Raw genomic sequence first — 17,158 nt, forward strand, 5'->3', positions numbered from 1 at the left:
TAATGGAGTTTGCTGTGTTTTGACAGATTTTTTTTCCTTCAAAATCTTCTGTCATCAGACTGGTGGTTGTGCTTCATTTTAAATTAATGTTCCTTTGTCTTTAACGTGTACTTTTTGTTAGGATCTGCATTAACCAAGTGAAGAATTTATTATGACATTATTTATTTTCCATTTTTATATATAGAGCTTGCAGCTCTTCGGGTTAGGAGCACAGCTCTTGAGAAGGACTTCACCAAAGCACAGAAGGTAGTCTGAACTCTCAGAAATCCTGTTTACTTATGATGCAACATTAAAATTTTAGTCTAATGGATTAAATACTTCAGGTTTTTTAGAAGTTTAAAACCCTAAATCCAGACTCTTGTCAACATACATAAAACTTTAAAATTGTATTGTTATTAAATATTGCAGTGTAGAAGATGGGTTCTGAAAAATGGCATGGGATGCAGAATCTTTAAAATCTTAACTATTTCAATAATGATCAGCTGCTGTGACCTATGAGATGTTTTTTTTTCTTACTGTTTTTCAGGCCCTTAATAAGAGCAAGAAAGCTCAGGTTGGTGATTTTGTTTTTCTTCATACAATATGGATTGCATTTCTTGATTTGCAGAAAGCATGCAGAACTTAATTGTTACATCATGCTTAAGACAAAAGATTAAGCAGTGTGAGTAAGCATAAACCAACAATTGTTTGTTTGCAAAAAATAATGTCAGTTGTGTAAAATGTGTGTTATGAGGGAATCTTTGCAAAGTAAGCTCTGGAATAAGTATCTATGTATTTTTAGGAGGTTGATGCACTTTTAAGTGAAAATGAAATGCTGCAAGGCAAACTACACAGTCAAGAAGATGACTTTAGACTGCAAAACAGCACACTCATGCAGGAGCTGTCCAAGGTACTTATAAAAATACTTTTTGTTGAATCTACCACTGGGGGCATAAATGGCCTACTGTATAATGTTGAGTCCTGCTTTTAGTTATTAAATTTCTGTTCTTCCACTGACTCTGAATTTGTATGTTCCCTCCATCTTTGTATGGGGTCCTGCACTCCAGGGATTCTTTAAATCCTGAAAAGTATTTAATTCTCTTGAAAGTCTTCAGTTTTCTGCATGACAAAAGATTTATACACACTTATCCGCTCAGTATTTTAATGGATAAATGTGTACAATGTACACATAATGTAATGTACTCTTATGCTGTAACAATACACTTCCAGAGTCAAAATATAATATTTTGTCAGAGTTGAAGGGACAATGGATGGGCACGTTTACTGCACAATATTGCAGGAGAATTTGTTCCAGTCTGCTATTAACCTGTGACTCGGGAGAAGAATTATCTTTCAGTATGACAGTGACCCTAAGCATAAGGCCAAAGTGACACTGGAATGGCTAAAAAAACAGAAAGGTTAGGAATGACCAAGTCAAGGCCCTGATATTAACCCTATTAAAAATCTGTGGCACTACTTGAAAACATTGGAAAGGCACTATATTTAAATTAAATGTATTATTATTATTTGTTATTGTTTATTAATATTAACTGCTCTCCAGAGGCCTAAACATAGAGGAACTGTATAAATTCAGCTAAGAAGAAGGGAGACGACTAACTCCTGAACAATGTGCACAACTTGTACATATATACCCCAGAAGAATTAAGGCTGTTATTGCAAAAAAAAGTGTTCTTCAGTGTATTAATGTGTAGGGCTTGAATACTTATGCAAACACTAACTTTTTAGTTTTTCTTCTTCAATTAAATATCTACAGAAAATGGTTTATTTTGATTTTGGAAATGTATTGTTACGGCAGAAAAGTTCACATTAAAAATACTGAATGGATAAATACGTGTACAAATCTTTTGTCCTGCAGAAAATTGATTACTTTCAAAGGTATTGAATAATTTTCTCTCAAGGATTTTACTGTGGAGCCCCAGTATAGGTGATCTGGCAAACCTATACTATAGAGGTCTGTAAGAATTTGTTTACTTGATAAAAAGTAGGCCTCAATTTGATATGATTATTATAATTTGTTTGCTTTACTTTGAAGAGTTTCATCCTTATGCTGATAACTGAGTAAGAAGTCTTTTTGAATGAGTTTGGAAAGGTATTGCTAAAGACACCAAATAAGTTAATACCTTAGTTTTTCACACCACTGTATTTTAAACTATTTGCCCCCTTCCTGATTTCTTATTCTTTTGCATGTTTGTTACACAAAATGTTTCTAATCATCAAACACATTTAACCATTAGTCAGATATAACACAAGTAAACACAAAGTGCAGTTTTTAAATGATGATTTTTATTATTTAGGGAGAAAAAAAAATCCAAACCTTCATGGCCCTGTGTGAAAAAGTAATTGCCCCCTGAACCTAATAACTGGTTGGGCCACCCTTAGCAGCAATAACTGCAATCAAGCGCTTATGATAACTTGCAATGAGTCTTTACAGCGCTCTGGAGGAATTTTGGCCCACTCATCTTTGCAGAATTGTTGTAATTCAGCTTTATTTGAGGGTTTTCTAGCATGAACCGCCTTTTTAAGGTCATGCCATAGCATCTCAATTGGATCCAGGTCAGGACTTTGACTAGGCCACTCCAAAGTCTTCATTTTGTTTTTCTTCAGCCATTCAGAGGTGGATTTGCTGGTGTGTTTTGGGTCATTGTCCTGTTGCAGCACCCAAGATCGCTTCAGCTTGAGTTGACGAACAGATGGCCAGACATTCTCCTTCAGGATTTTTTGGTAGACAGTAGAATTCATGGTTCCATCTATCACAGCAAGCCTTCCAGGTCCTGAAGCAGCAAAACAACCCCAGACCATCACACTACCACCACCATATTTTACTGTTGGTATGATGTTCTTTTCCTGAAATGCTGTGTTCCTTTTACGCCAGATGTAACGGGACATTTGCCTTCCAAAAAGTTCAACTTTTGTCTCATTAGTCCACAAGGTATTTTCCCAAAAGTCTTGGCAATCATTGAGATGTTTCTTAGCAAAATTGAGACGAGCCCTAATGTTCTTTTGCTTAACAGTGGTTTTGCGCCTTGAAATCTGCCATGCAGGCCATTTTGCCCAATCTCTTTCTTATGGTGGAGTCGTGAACACTGACCTTAATTGAGGCAAGTGAGGCCTGCAGTTCTTTAGACGTTGTCCTGTGGTCTTTTGTGACCTCTCGGATGAGTCGTCTCTGTGCTCTTGGGGTAATTTTGGTCGGCCAGCCACTCCTAGGAAGGTTCACCACTGTTCCATGTTTTTGCCATTTATGGATAATGGCTCTCACTGTGGTTCGCTGGAGTCTCAAAGCTTTAGAAATGGCTTTATAACCTTTACCAGACTGCTAGATCTCAATTACTTCTGTTCTCATTTGTTCCTGAATTTCTTTGGATCTTGGCATGATGTCTAGCTTTTGAGGTGCTTTTGGTCTACTTCTCTGTGTCAGGCAGCTCCCATTTAAGTGATTTCTTGATTGAAACAGGTGTGGCAGTAATCAGGCCTGGGGGTGGCTACGGAAATTGAACTCAGGTGTGATACACCACAGTTAGGTTATTTTTTAACAAGGGGGCAATTATTTTTTCACACAGGGCCATGATGTAGGTTTGGATTTTTTTTCTCCCAAAATAATAAAAACCATCATTTAAAAACTGCATTTTGTGTTTACTTGTGTTATATTTGACTAATGGTTAAATGTGTTTGATGATCAGAAACATTTTGTGTGACAAACATGCAAAACAATAAGAAATCAGGAAGGGGGCAAATAGTTTTTCACACCACTGTATACTTGGTAAAGCTGTTAAAAATGGACGATCATGAATGTGTATGTAAGATAAAATGTTTGGTTCTTGCCTTGCATATAGTGTGACAAGGGTAGGGTCTGACTTCCTGCAACTCCCAATGGATAAAATTGGGACTAAAAATGTGTGAATGGATAAGCCCGTTGACTTATTTTACTTCTATTCAATTCTGCCAACAGATCAAATATGTAATACTTGGGACCATTTTTATATGATGCATATATATATTTTTTTTTAATTAAGTTGTGTTCTCAAATTGAACAACTGGAGCAGGAGAACCAGAGAATGCGTGAGGGACTGGGTGTGGCATCAGTGATTGCTAGACCAGAGTCTATCCCAGTGGATGGTGAGCTGCTTCGTCTCCAAGCAGAAAATTCTGCATTGCAGAAGAACATGGCAGGTGAATTCTCCAGAAACATTAAAAAAGAAATTTAAGGACATTGTTTTAAATTTTGATTTGCAGAATTATTTTTTACACCATCAACACATGTGATACTTATTGAATCATTTGTCTCTTTAGTCATGAGTTTTACCTCAAATATTCTGACCTTCTCCCTAAACACAATACATCTCCTCTCTAAACACAACACTATTACATTTTAATGTTAAATCTTTTTAAGAGAGAATCATCATGTTTTTTGGTTTTGTTAGAAGTCAAAACCCTTGTTTTATTTTTTGATTCTAGTTTATACTACTTAGAAGGAAATGTGAAATCTTAAACTGGCTGTTGTTTTTGCTTTAATTTCTTTTATTAATAATCTTCAAAGCAAAATGTAATGACATTTACATTTAGTGTCAGTTAGGTCAGCAATGTGACAATTTTTTTAAAAATTAACATTTGTTTATATTTTTTATTTATTTATTTTTTTAAAGATCTGTTATAGTATTCAGTATTGGAAAAAGATAAAAGTAACTTTAAGGCTGTAGCTGTTAATGTAGTAAAAGGTATATATAAATAGGTTATGGCTTCAGTCATTGTATGTCCATTAACATTAAGAATACTATTTGAAAACTTAAGTACAGTAAAAAATTAGTATTCTGAGATATACTTTGGTGTTGTTTTTTTTTTTTGTTTTTTTTTTCTTTCCAGCTTTGCAAAAGCGTTACGACTTGGAAGTACATGCGTCGAAAAGAACAAGTGTGAATGGGATACAGAGTACAGAAAATGAGAATGCCATTTCACTAGGAGATGGCGAGAGCTCCCATGGACAAACAGACAGTGCATCAAGGGAGACAGTGGACAGAATACCCACAGAGAATAATGATCAGGTACAAATTAGAGAAACACACTCATGAAGATGAATGAAAATGTTATTAGCAAGATTTTTTTCCCTTATAGCCAGCTTATATTCAAGCTTCGTTTAAATTTTAATTAAAAACAACAAAAAAATCATTTTGGCACTTGTGGCAGTTTGAAACTGATAATACACTCTGTTATGCATTGTAAAGTATTAATATCAAATGGAAATTTAAATTTCTTCTGTGATATTTCAAGTATTTCTGATGTGCTGGAATTTTTAAATAAATTTTTAATAAAGTTTAAGGGCTTATATATGAATCATTGTTTTGCAGTATTCTGCAGTTAATAGTACAGTAATTTAAAAAGTCTGAACGTTTAAAAATTGGCAAAGGGTAATTACAAATTTTGTTTCTTCTTCTTTCGGCTGCTCCCGTTAAGGGGTTACCACAGCAAATCATCTTTTTGCATATCTTTCTATCCTCTGCATCTTGTTCTGTTACATCCATCACCTGCATGTCCTCTCTCACCACATCCATAAACCTTCTCTTAGGCCTTCCTCTTTTTCTCTTCCCTAGCAGCTCTATCCTTAGCATCCTTCTCCCAATATACTCAGCATCTGTCCTCTGCACATCTCCAAACCATCACAATCTTGCCTCTCTGACTTTGTCTCCCAACCGTCCAACTTGAGGTGAAACTCTAATGTACTCATTTCTAATCCTATCCATCCTTGTCACACCCAATGTAAATCTTAACATATTTAACTCTGCCACATCCAGCTCTGTCTCCTGCTTTCTGGTCAGTGCCACATCCTCCAACCCATATAACATAGCTGGTCTCACTACCTAAATAACTTAAATGAAATTAACATGTTCAGTTAACAAACTATAGTGTGCTTGTTAAAATAGAGTCACTACTACCAGCTACAAATAAGTAGTATGCTATGATGATGCATATTAATTGAAGACCAGTTTTACATATACATTTTTTCTTAGCAAGGAACGAATAAGTTAAAGTACATTAATTATTCTTGGTTGACTATTTATGAAGGAAACTGCAAAATATACAATACTGGAACAGCGGATCAAGGAGCTCAGTGGTGAGTATACTGAAAGGATAACCTATGAGAAGATATAAAGTGAGTAATGAAAAAAGTTAGTAGTCTGTAAGATTATGTGGTTGTAGAAATGTGTAATGTACACTATAGTGTTTTGGAATTTGTACTGTGGTAATGAATGACTAAAACATATTTTATCATTCAAATATCAATGCTATTTAATGCTAACCCATCATCAGGGTTTGTCTATGGCAATTGAGATCAGGTGGCGATTTCCACAAAAGGAATATTTCCAAAAGATCATTACCAAACATCAGAATAACAAGATCTTTAGCTGATTAGGTAATTTCAAGTGTTGTTTTTATTTTGCTTTCTTGGAATAAAGAATTGGGGATTATAATTAAAAAAAAAAATTATATTATTTGCCGTGTTACTTAATGCCATCAATAGGTTAATGTCAGTTGGTAATTCAGTAGATGACAGACTGTTTAAGAAAGGGGTTGCTGTTAGCAAAATCTTAACCTTATGACCTGAAGTAAAAAGAGAAAATTCCTCATTTTTTAAAAGAAAAAAAAATAATTTTGCAGTTTTTGGTTTCTACAAAATAAAAAAAAGAAGTATTTCATTTATCATTATACCGATCATGTTCTAGGAAAAAAAAATATTTTCAGTTTCTAAACTGACATATAGCACATTATACTGCTAGAAATAGTTTACATTTTGGGTAATGGGTAGATAAATACATAAAAATGTTAAGCCAAAGAAAATAACTGGCAATATAAAAGCACATCTTTGTTTTGTTGCTTCTGTTTCCTGAATAGGTAGAGTAACAGTAAATGTTAAAAGCAGTTTATTTGTTTAGAATGATAGTAAAAGTAAAAAGCAGTCAATTTGTGTCATGATTTTAATAACAGAAGTGGAGCTGCAGCTTCAAATGGAAAGAGAAGAAAAGAAATTGCTGAAAGAGCAACTGCAAGCATTGGAGGTACTAAAAATCAAACTTAACATTAGTACTTCGAACAGTCATTAGTACTCCACAATATTTGTATTTGTGAAACCTAATATTTCCTTTCTTATAGTGGGTGCAAGATAAACGTTCAGTGTGAATGTGAATTAACACCTTTTTAGGATCTGCATATACTAAGCCAGGCAAAGGAAGAAATTTGATTAAGCAGTACAAACTAATCGAATGCAACAAGAAGCTCTCAGTTGCGCATTGTACCAGCATGATCACAGAACTGGTTTAATGCCAAGCAATATATATTTCCATGCAAACGTTTGGTCAACCCGGCCAAATTATATATTTTGTTGACATTTTGAAAAAAATGTAAATGCAGTTGTGACAGTAAACAAAATAAAACAGTATTTGATGATCTAAATAAAGTAAAGTAGATGTGGCATTTGCAAATGTTTGGGTACCTTACAAAGTCAGTATTTAGTAACCACTTCAGCAGAGATCACAGTTGCAAACATTTTTGTAGCCAACTTTGAGTCTTTGGATTCTCATTTTGGAAATTTCATCTCATTCCCCCTTGCAGTTAGCTGATGTCTATAAGATATCCTTGGGCTATCTATTTATACCAGCTGCTATATCCTGACTAACATTCTCCTCAAGTATTTAATAATATTTATTTGAATCCATTCTTCCCTGTGCTCGCACAGTGTTTCCTGTGCTATTAGCTAACACACAACCCCAAAACATAATAGACCTATTCCCATATTTAAGAATTTGCAAAGCGTTCGTTCCTTAAATTTCTTTCTCCAACCAAAACTTTTGTAGTTGTGACTAAACTGTTCAATTTTAACTTAATCTGTCCACAGTACTTGGTTTCAAAAATGCCTCTTTCTTGTGCAGATTGTGCTTTGCATACTTAAAACTTTTTTTTGTAATGTTTTCTTCTAATGACTTTTCCTTGAAGTTCATTTCTTCATTAGTAATGCTGTATTGCAGAACTAGCTAAACCTGCATGCAGTCCCCATGAACTCATATGGGAGTTTAGATTTGTATTCCTGTACAGTACACAAACTATTATCTTGGTCTTTCAGATATGGTCTTGACCTCCATGGCTCCTCTTAACTGTTATTTCTTAACATTTTGGACTGTGGAAATTGGTAGCTGGAAGTGCTTTGACAGCTTTTATTAGCCTTGCATTGCTTTGTAGGCATCTGTTAGTTTAATTTTCAGGTTGTCAGTCAGTTGCTTAGAAGATCCTGTGGTTGCTGAGTGTTGCACAATGTTTGAAGATTCAAAGAATTTATTATTAGCCTCTGGAATTGTGATCAGCTTACAATTTCTAATGACAATTCTAGACCAGACTAACATCTGATGAGCTAAGCCAGAACAAACTATTGATCTAACGAGTTCTTAGCCCAGACTTTTGCAAATGTCACATTTCCTATATTTTTTTTTTTTTTTACATTTTTTTAGTTTGTCAGATAACTTGTAATTATACTTTAACATTTTCATAAAATGCCATTGTTTTAGTTTGCTGTTTAATTTGTATTATTATTATTTATTTATTTACTGAAAATGTCAACAAAATATGTAATTTGGGTAGGGTTGTCATTTTTTGAATGGAACTGTACATTTACATTATACTGTAGGCATATCAAAGTTATGACACATGATAAAGAACATACATTTTCTGTACAATAGTCTTTAGTATTTTTCCCATCAATTACACTATTTGCAATGATGAGTGACACTCGGTTTATTTCTGTCTAGTCTTTGTCCATTAATTTGAACTTCAGCTTTTCCCCTCACTTTTGGTTGCATTGTTTCATACATTCTAATGTGGCTTCCACACAAGTTAAATATTCTTGAATAATGTAGTCATTAACCTAGGCATTTCTTTAATGCGACACAATTGTATTAGTAAAAAAATAACACTATTAATAGTATTGTCACCGCTACAGAATTGTTTGGAGCAGGAGTTTTCACGTTATTTTAAGGAAAAAGTTTTGTTTTTTTAAATCCACTTCCTTTATGGTTTAGAACTGTGGGAAATCATTTTGTGTATTATGTATTTGATTTATAATAGCTCTTGGGTCTTGGATTATTCAGCTAAAATGGGGATATAATTGAGTACATAATAGGGAAATTCACAAAATTATCATAACTGGAATGAGTGTAAAAATGTGGCATGCAAATTCTTAATTTTATATTTTATTCTATAAAATATTTTTATTTAAATTATATTGTCTTTTAATTCCTGTAACTTTCTTCTAAGATAAGGCTATGTTTAAAGTTTTGAGAGTGCAGATTTTTCTAAGAAGGTGGTATAAGCAACAAAGTAAATAGTATTTTTCCCCTTACAGTTATCTAAACAAACTGAGATGACAAAACTTCAAGAGGAGATCACTAAGGTTTGTAAATAAGCCCTAATTGAGCTTGTCCTTTAATATCACTTATATAATACAACAGTTTAGTACCCGAGCATCTCATTATATTTCATCCTGTATTCCTGGTTTCATTTTGAAATTAACAAATAAGTAGGTATAAAGTGAAAGGGATTTATTGATAGAAAAATGTCTTTTAAGCTAATCGGAATTAGCCAGTTTAACATGTCTTTGCAATATGGTAGAAAAGCCACATAATTAACGTTTTCTGGGCCAATAATTCCGTTCGTATTGGAGTATGTAAATTTATGTATTAATTATTTAAATAGATTTTATTCGATCTTATTTCTATATTTTATGTAACATTACTTGGAAATTCAGTTTAGTTTTAGTTTTCCTTCATCATGTATTTTTTAGTTTTTTTTTTCACAAAGATATTTCTATTTTATTTTTATATTTATTAGTTTTAAAAATTTATGGCATGGAGCTCCTGTGGGGTTTAGTTTTTTGTCACGATCAGACAGAACTGTACACATAATGGATTTGGATATGAGTTTAATGTTAGTGGAAGCTTACTACACTACATGATTTGCTATCTGGTTTTGTTTTTTTCTCATAAAAACGAGCATAATCAAAACCAGATACTGAATATGAACAATTTTACAGAATTTTATAATTTTGTCATTTGTGCTGAACAAATCTGTGCTGACTGTTGGCACTTTTTTCTTTATTGCCCAGAATGGGCCAAGTTGTAATGAAATTTAGGTGAATTTTAATGATTGAGGGTTTTTTACTCAAAATGTCTATAGCTCACAACATATCCTGCCATACTGTGCTTAATTTTCCACCAACCATATTGATCTCTGTTTCGATATCAGGCACAGAAAATGTATCAAAAATTAGAAAACAGATTCACCTGTATTCTGACAGGTGTGATCATGAAGATCGTGGGGGCTTAGGAAGAACAGGACTCTTGAAGTTGAATCAGTGTCCAGAGCCCACCTAGCTGTATTGAGGGAAACAAAGAAAAACAAGCATGTAATGTGAAGGTTAGGGGTGGTGAGACTTGAATAGCCTAAGAATGGTAAACCTTTAATGAGCAGAGTAAGAGCAGGTAATATGTGTATGGACAGCTGCAACATGACAGAGATAGCATCTGAGATTAAGAACAATATATACTTGACATAAGCCTGTTTATCCAGAGTAGGATCGCAGGAAACCTGGAGCCTACCCCAACAGGTTTGGGCGCAAGGCAGGAAAAATCCCTGGTATGCAGTATGTATGATATAGCTGATGTTAAGAACATAAAGAATATGATATTTCAATCATCTACTTTGAGAGGGAGAGAAACATTGTAAAAATGGGGTCAAATATTTTAAAATATAATTCTGCTACTGGATTATTTTCACAATATCAAGTATTTTGAGCTGTGAATCTGTGAATCTGTCTATCTGTCTATCTATAAATAATTCACTAAGGCAAGACAACAAAGCACGCCGGAAGGGGCGTGGATTCACTGAGCCGCCGACAAGTAAGACACCGATGGCGCACGCAGGAAGGAGCCACGGCCACCAACTCCAATACCATTGGATACGACGATAACTTGCAGAGCCACGCCCACCAACTCGGACGCGATGACACGGAAAGAACGGCGTCATTTATATTCGTCTGTCGTAGAGGCCACATGCACCTGCACGTTGACTGTTCATAAAGGCATGTTTCTCGCGGAGGTAAATTGCCATATGCAGCGTGTAAAACGGTTTGCGAGGGGTATCCCATGGGATCTTTAAAACAATCCTTTACAACTGAGGTTAAAACACAATGAAGTAAGCAGTCTTTAAAAACCGAGTTTTCGGTTACGACGCACGACCGCGTGCACCATGGCAAACTGTTTTACACGCTACATACAGCAATTCGCATCCGCGACAAACATGCGTCGTCTTAGATGCTCCTGCAGAAATACGGAAGACGTTTCCCTACCCACTAACACTCCTTTTTCACCGGCCTGCTTCTACTCTCGCTCTCTAGGCATTCACACAGCCTGCCCATGTGCCCGGACGCAAAAACTCACCGACCACTCAGTTAGCCCCTTTCGTCTGTGCTAGGAGTCCACATGCACACCTAAGCCACATTGACTTTTCATTATTCTTTTCGGTTTCGACACCCGACCGCGTCCACCATGAAAAACCATGTCACAGGAACAACGAAGCCCCACCCAGAAACTACCCCTCCTCCCACGCGCTCAAGAACGCACCTCAGACCACTGCCTGCCAAATCAAACAGCTCATCAAACACATACTCACTCACTTTGGTCTGTGCTGCGGTCCAAACCCAGCTGTGAGCAACTTTGACTATTCTTTTGCCCTCCATGGCTACCGCTTCAAATGTATTTCATGGAAACAACACTTCTTTTAATGTTATAGAAATTCCTGCTTTCTGTCAGTCGGGTTTTTTTGGAGAAATGTCATTGACGAAACTGTTGCTCTCAAACTTCGTAACATGGCTGTTACCTTTGTTTGCCAACATTGGGATAACTTGGTGACGTGGTGTCCGTTGTTCTTAGTCTCAGAGGCATTGTTATGCAGTCTGCTCAACAATACGCTGATTACATGAATATGTCCGGAGTCTATGGCAGCGAGGCAGAAATTGTGGCAATGTCCCAAATCCTTCCAGCTACTATCAGCATTTACTTCCAAGAACGTCCTCATGCCTCTCCTCAAGTTTACAATCCAGCCCAGCATCTCTTCATATCCCCGCTCTTTAGCGGTCCTTTGGATCATGGGCATTACGAGGTTCTCATGCCTCTCAAATACCCACGTGATAACCTTCTGGTGACACACCCACTTGCTCACCACACTAATGTGACATCACCTGCCCACTCTCCTCTTCCTGAAAAACATTTAAAGACACCCTACCCTGAACACGCGCATTCCACACAGGACTTTCAATGCACCTTTTGTTCCAAAAGCTTCAGAGTGCACAGATATCTGAACGCACATTTGAAAAAACACAACACTAACCGAATAATGCAATGTTCACATTGCCAACAATGCTTCGAGACAACTCGCGCTCTCAAAAAACACTTACAAACTCATTCTACTCTCACCTTCAATTGCACATTTTGTAACGAGGACTTCACAGGTGAGATGGATCTCCACAACCATATGCAGATCCATTCAACGCAAAGATTTGTATGCAAAATTTACGACAAGCACTTTCACGCATGGAGATACCTTACTAACCATCTCAAAACACATTCCCTGATGAATTCTTTTCAGTGTCAACACTGCTCCCCCTTCACACGCAGAAATATCTCAAAGCACATTTACACACCCACTCCACTGAACGAACGCATTCCAAAAAGATCTTTGAATGCACGATTTGTTCAAAAACGCTCCGAGTGCAGAGATTTCTCAACATGCATTTAAAAACACACTCCACAGAACGAATTATGCAATGTGAACATTGCTTGCAATGCTTCGACACAACTCATTCCAATTCCCTTCATGCACAAACATTGCATTTACTTTTCTGCAGCTTTTCAAGAAGATACCGCCTTTCACGTCCAAGAACATAACATTGGCCTACCTACCTACCGCACTATGTGCTTCTTGCAATGCTCTTCATTGTCCAGCAGAGGTCAACAAATCCGGACATTACACTAAGTGTTGTCATGCCGGCAAGGTGTCTTTGCCACCACTATCCTAGCCCCCTCTTTTATTGGAAGACCTCTTGACTGGCAAGAACCCGCTCTCCCGAAAGTACTGTGATCATATCAGGGAATACAACTCCGCTTTAGCTTTCGCGTCAATGGGCGCACACATCGCTGAACCATCTGGGCAAGAACCGTATGCTTTCAGAATCCACGGTCAAATTTATCACCAGGTCTCTCCTTTATATAACAATCCTGACACGTCACCACAATACGGTCACCTATATATCTTCGATTCTGCTGAGGCTACCAGTCAGCGTTTGCAAAAGGAATGTAATAGCGCTTGCAGTGACATTTTGTTGCTTCAACTAGACAACATCATACGCCAGGTTAATCCCTTCGCAAAGTCTTACATGCAAATGCATGACATTATCACTCACTGTTACTCTGTTACTGCTGCACGAATGGTGTTCATGGAAAATCCAGGTCTGGATATGAGTTGGGAAACGCCCCGTCCTGTCAAACTGATGTTGCTGCTTTGTAGGTGAAGATGGGGAACTTCCTGCACAATGCAACATTTGCATATATCCAAGGGGAGATGCTTGCAAGCGTATCTCTGTTCTCAATATGAACTGTGATGGTTTTTCCACTGCTATTCCCTTTTGGAGATCCAGGCTGGCACATACAATTAACCTATGTTGAGTAAAAGCGAACCGCGAAAAGAACGCGAGTCACACAGCTTCAATTTTATGCTTTCAGGCTTACCATGAGATCTTCATTTAGTGTCTTGCATTTCAGTGGCAAACTCTTCCAGCAATACATCGTCGACGCATCTGTCAGAACAGAGGGCACGCGTCTACATTTCCTTCGCTCACATCAACAAAATTGGTCCGCCAGTTTTCAGTCACGGACGATTGTGTATTGGTTCATTCCGTGCATTGTTGTAATGTTGCATTTCTTGCTAATTTATTACATTACCGATTTTTCAAATGTTAATTTTCTCCCTGTGCTTAAAAATCATTAAAAAACCGGCCTGATTATGTGGCATATGTTATGCCGCGGGTTGGCTAGTATGAACTAAAAAGAGAAATTAATAACTATATAATAAATACAAGAACACTTTAGTTTGTTTAGTTTTTCATCACTTGGCAGACTCTTTTGCCTACCTACTAGGGGTGTGACGAGACGCTTTCCCCACGAGACAAGACACGAGACTGGGTTCACGAGAACGAGACGAGACTTTTGGAGACTTTTTTTAAAGAAATCCTTAATGTTTAAATATATAGCAAAAATAGCCTTTTATTTAACTGAAAAACACAAAATGCAAAAAATGCATGTCCATTTTGAAATCAACTTTTTGAAATAAAACTTCTATTTTGATGAATGATATGCAGTAATAACATGTAAACACTGTAAAATATTTTGCCACAAACTGATAGGCAATTAATTGCACAATAAAATTAAATAGTATAAATAAAAATAAATAATAAACAACACAAATATCCCTTTACGTGCAATTAACCATAATTAGTGTAACTATCAAAGTAGTGCTGTCTTAAAACTCAGAGTGCAAAACAATGAACAAAATTTTCTTAAGCATGGAAAAAGAGCTAAGACGTAGGTAATGAGGTAATGACCTATACAGAACAGCCTAAGATATGGTCATGTTCTTTTTTAAGAATATAAGCATGTCTACATTTTCTGGCAGCAATTGTGACCTCTGGGCAGTGACTATGTCTCCTGCAGTTGAAAAGACACGCTCACTTGGAACAGAGGTCGCAGGAATGGAAAGATATTCTTTGACAAGTGGAGACGGCAAAGGATATTTGGAGCTGTTTTCTCTCCACCTTGTCAGAGGGCAGCAACTAAGTGGGATAGATGCTTCTCTTCTGTAAAGTTCAGTTTCCCTCTCAATTCCTTTGCTGGGCTGTTCTGTCTTCAAAAAAGAGTCCCCTAGCAGATCCTCAAGTGCTGTCTTCTTGGAAGCAGGTTCCTCGTCTGACTCAGCTCTGCCTTCAGCTTCAAGAGCCCCCTCGCCCCATGTGTGGAACAATGAACTGATGCCTCTTCCTTGCGCTCCATACTCTTCTCATCTGTGGGCTTCAAGCAGCAGAAACACTGGCTTTAACATTAGCAAGCAGCAAAGCAGTCCCCCTCTCTCTTTTAACACAAATACACTCACTCTGATGCTCTCATGTTTACAACACACACACACAAATACAGCATGAACCTATTAAATCAATTAAAATTTAGTACTGGAAACATAAATCTTCTAGGGGAAAAAAAAATCAAGTCAATGATACCTGGTTTTGCTGCAACTGTTCCACCCTTTTCTGTATCCTCTGAAAGACTGCCTCACGCTGAATGCAGTCTAGCTGCGGTAGAGACTGGAATCTTGGGTCCAACGCAGTGCTCTCCAGCAGGTAGTTGTATACATCCCCACTGTATCTGCCTGAAATATTGCTGAGAATTGCTCTCTTTGTGTCGGCCACAGTGGGGGAATCACTGTCATTTGGTGCCATGTTTTGTTCTATCATGTTCTTCAGTGGCACGATGAGAGACACTGTGGGCCTCTTCTCTTCACACAAGACAGTGGTAGCTGTCTTTAAAGGATTCAGCAGCTTCACAAGAAATTCGGCATTGACAATGTCGCAGGTATCCAGTGTGTCAATGTTTCGGGCATTTTGTCTTATTTCTGGGCTGGTGAGCGCAGCCTGCTGCTCCAGGTAACGAACCAGCATATCCAATGATGAATTCCATCGCGTGGTGACGTCCATTATTAATTTGTGCGGTGGCAGTTGTTGCAGCTTCTGCTTAGACTTCAGTACCGTGGCAGCTGTCGAACTCTGGTGAAAAAAAGCAGTTACACGTCTCACCCGCCCGAGCAAACGAGCGACACGCACAACACCGAGGCCAGCCTGTGTAGCGAGATTTATTGTGTGCGCGAAGTATTTGATGTGCGGCTCAAATCCTGCCTCGCACACAGCCACATCCATATTACGCGCATTGTGTGTTACAATAGCGATGCAATGGTTTGGCTTTTTAAGACCCCACTGTGTGACAGCTTCTAGTAAAACTTCAGCGACGTTTTCCCCTGTGTGTGATTCAAAAAGTGGGCGCGTCTGCAGTACAAAATGTACCATTTCCCAGTTACTGTTGATAATGTGGGCTGTAATTGTGATATAGCTCTGTGTACACCTAGAAGTCCAACCGTCAGTAGTTATGGCGATGGTTTCTGCCTCTTTCAGAGCCTGTACAACGTTTACCTTGCACTCTTTGTACAGGGTCGGGACCACCGTGCGAGTAAAATATGCGCGTGACGGGATGGCATACTTTGGTTCCAGTGTGTGGATGAGTCGCCGAAATCCCAGATTTTCCACCACAGAAAATGGTCTCATATCGGCTGCAATTAAAACGCAGATGTCTCTTGTTATTGTCGTGGCTCTTGCATTGGATGGTGGAAGTTTAGCTGCAAAGGCATTTGTTATGGTTGTTTGCCCTTTTATGCGAACTGAATTGCTTTCCATTTTCTTCACAGGTGCAGCTTTTAGTAACGAGCTGTGGTTGTTTTCTAAATGCTTTTGCATAGTGCTTGTGTTAGCAGAGGTGTACGGTATTAATTTCTTACAGTGTTTGCAAATTGTCTTTGTCATTTTTTCGCCATTTCTTATTTCCACAAGGAATCCAAAATGTTGCCACACCAATGATTTAAATGTCGCGGGCGCATCTTCTATCCTTACTTCTTCCTCACACTCCATCATGCCAATTCTCGCGAGACCAGATGCATTTCGCCAGACAAATCTGATCTCGCGAGATCTCGTACCACTACCTACCTATAGTTCAGTAGAGGCGTTACCAGGTTGAAAATACTGTTAATGACTTTTTAAAAAAAAACAAAAAAAAAAAACTACATATTCCTCATATAACTGCTTATTACATTTTAATAAAAATCTACGAAATTTGAATTGAATTACACCTTGATATAGAACAAGCGCAAAGAAAGGAGGCACAGTAAATTGCTTTTTATTTCACACTCTTTTTACATGCCCATATTTGGCTTGCTGTTTCACCACAAATGCTGTGTGAACACCTGCCCTCCATCA

At 37.4% G+C, this 17,158-nt stretch overlaps 2 protein-coding genes across 3 annotated transcripts in view; one reads left to right on the plus strand and one right to left on the minus strand.

Annotated features, from left to right (window-relative positions):
- gripap1 (GRIP1 associated protein 1) overlaps positions 1–17,158 on the plus strand; it is a 199,338-nt gene that overhangs the window by 23,814 nt on the left and 158,366 nt on the right. For both annotated transcript variants that reach the window (XM_039773970.1, XM_039773971.1), the window contains exons 3-10: positions 185–246; positions 527–553; positions 782–889; positions 4,014–4,170; positions 4,861–5,039; positions 6,058–6,106; positions 6,979–7,049; positions 9,383–9,430. In XM_039773970.1, the coding sequence (XP_039629904.1) occupies positions 185–246; positions 527–553; positions 782–889; positions 4,014–4,170; positions 4,861–5,039; positions 6,058–6,106; positions 6,979–7,049; positions 9,383–9,430 (701 nt within the window). The remainder of the gene's footprint in view (positions 1–184; positions 247–526; positions 554–781; positions 890–4,013; positions 4,171–4,860; positions 5,040–6,057; positions 6,107–6,978; positions 7,050–9,382; positions 9,431–17,158) is intronic.
- On the minus strand, positions 14,358–16,130 carry LOC120541955 (zinc finger BED domain-containing protein 4-like). Its single transcript, XM_039773972.1, has 2 exons — positions 15,359–16,130; positions 14,358–15,155 (listed from the first exon to the last, which is right to left on the minus strand). Exons 1-2 carry the CDS (start codon positions 16,049–16,051, stop codon positions 15,009–15,011), a joined length of 840 nt encoding a protein of 279 aa, XP_039629906.1. The 5' UTR covers positions 16,052–16,130; the 3' UTR covers positions 14,358–15,008.

The sequence above is a fragment of the Polypterus senegalus genome, chromosome 13 (genome assembly GCF_016835505.1).
Source record: "Polypterus senegalus isolate Bchr_013 chromosome 13, ASM1683550v1, whole genome shotgun sequence".
NCBI classification, from domain to species: Eukaryota; Metazoa; Chordata; class Cladistia; order Polypteriformes; family Polypteridae; genus Polypterus; species Polypterus senegalus.

Bases quoted from the DNA above. Each gene is read 5' to 3' on its own strand.
- LOC120541955 (XM_039773972.1), bottom strand. From the start codon at position 16,051: ATGGATGTGGCTGTGTGCGAGGCAGGATTTGAGCCGCACATCAAATAC. The intron at 15,156-15,358 runs GTATCATTGACT...TGCTGCTTGAAG, and splicing joins AACAGTTGCAGCAAAACCAG to CCCACAGATGAGAAGAGTAT.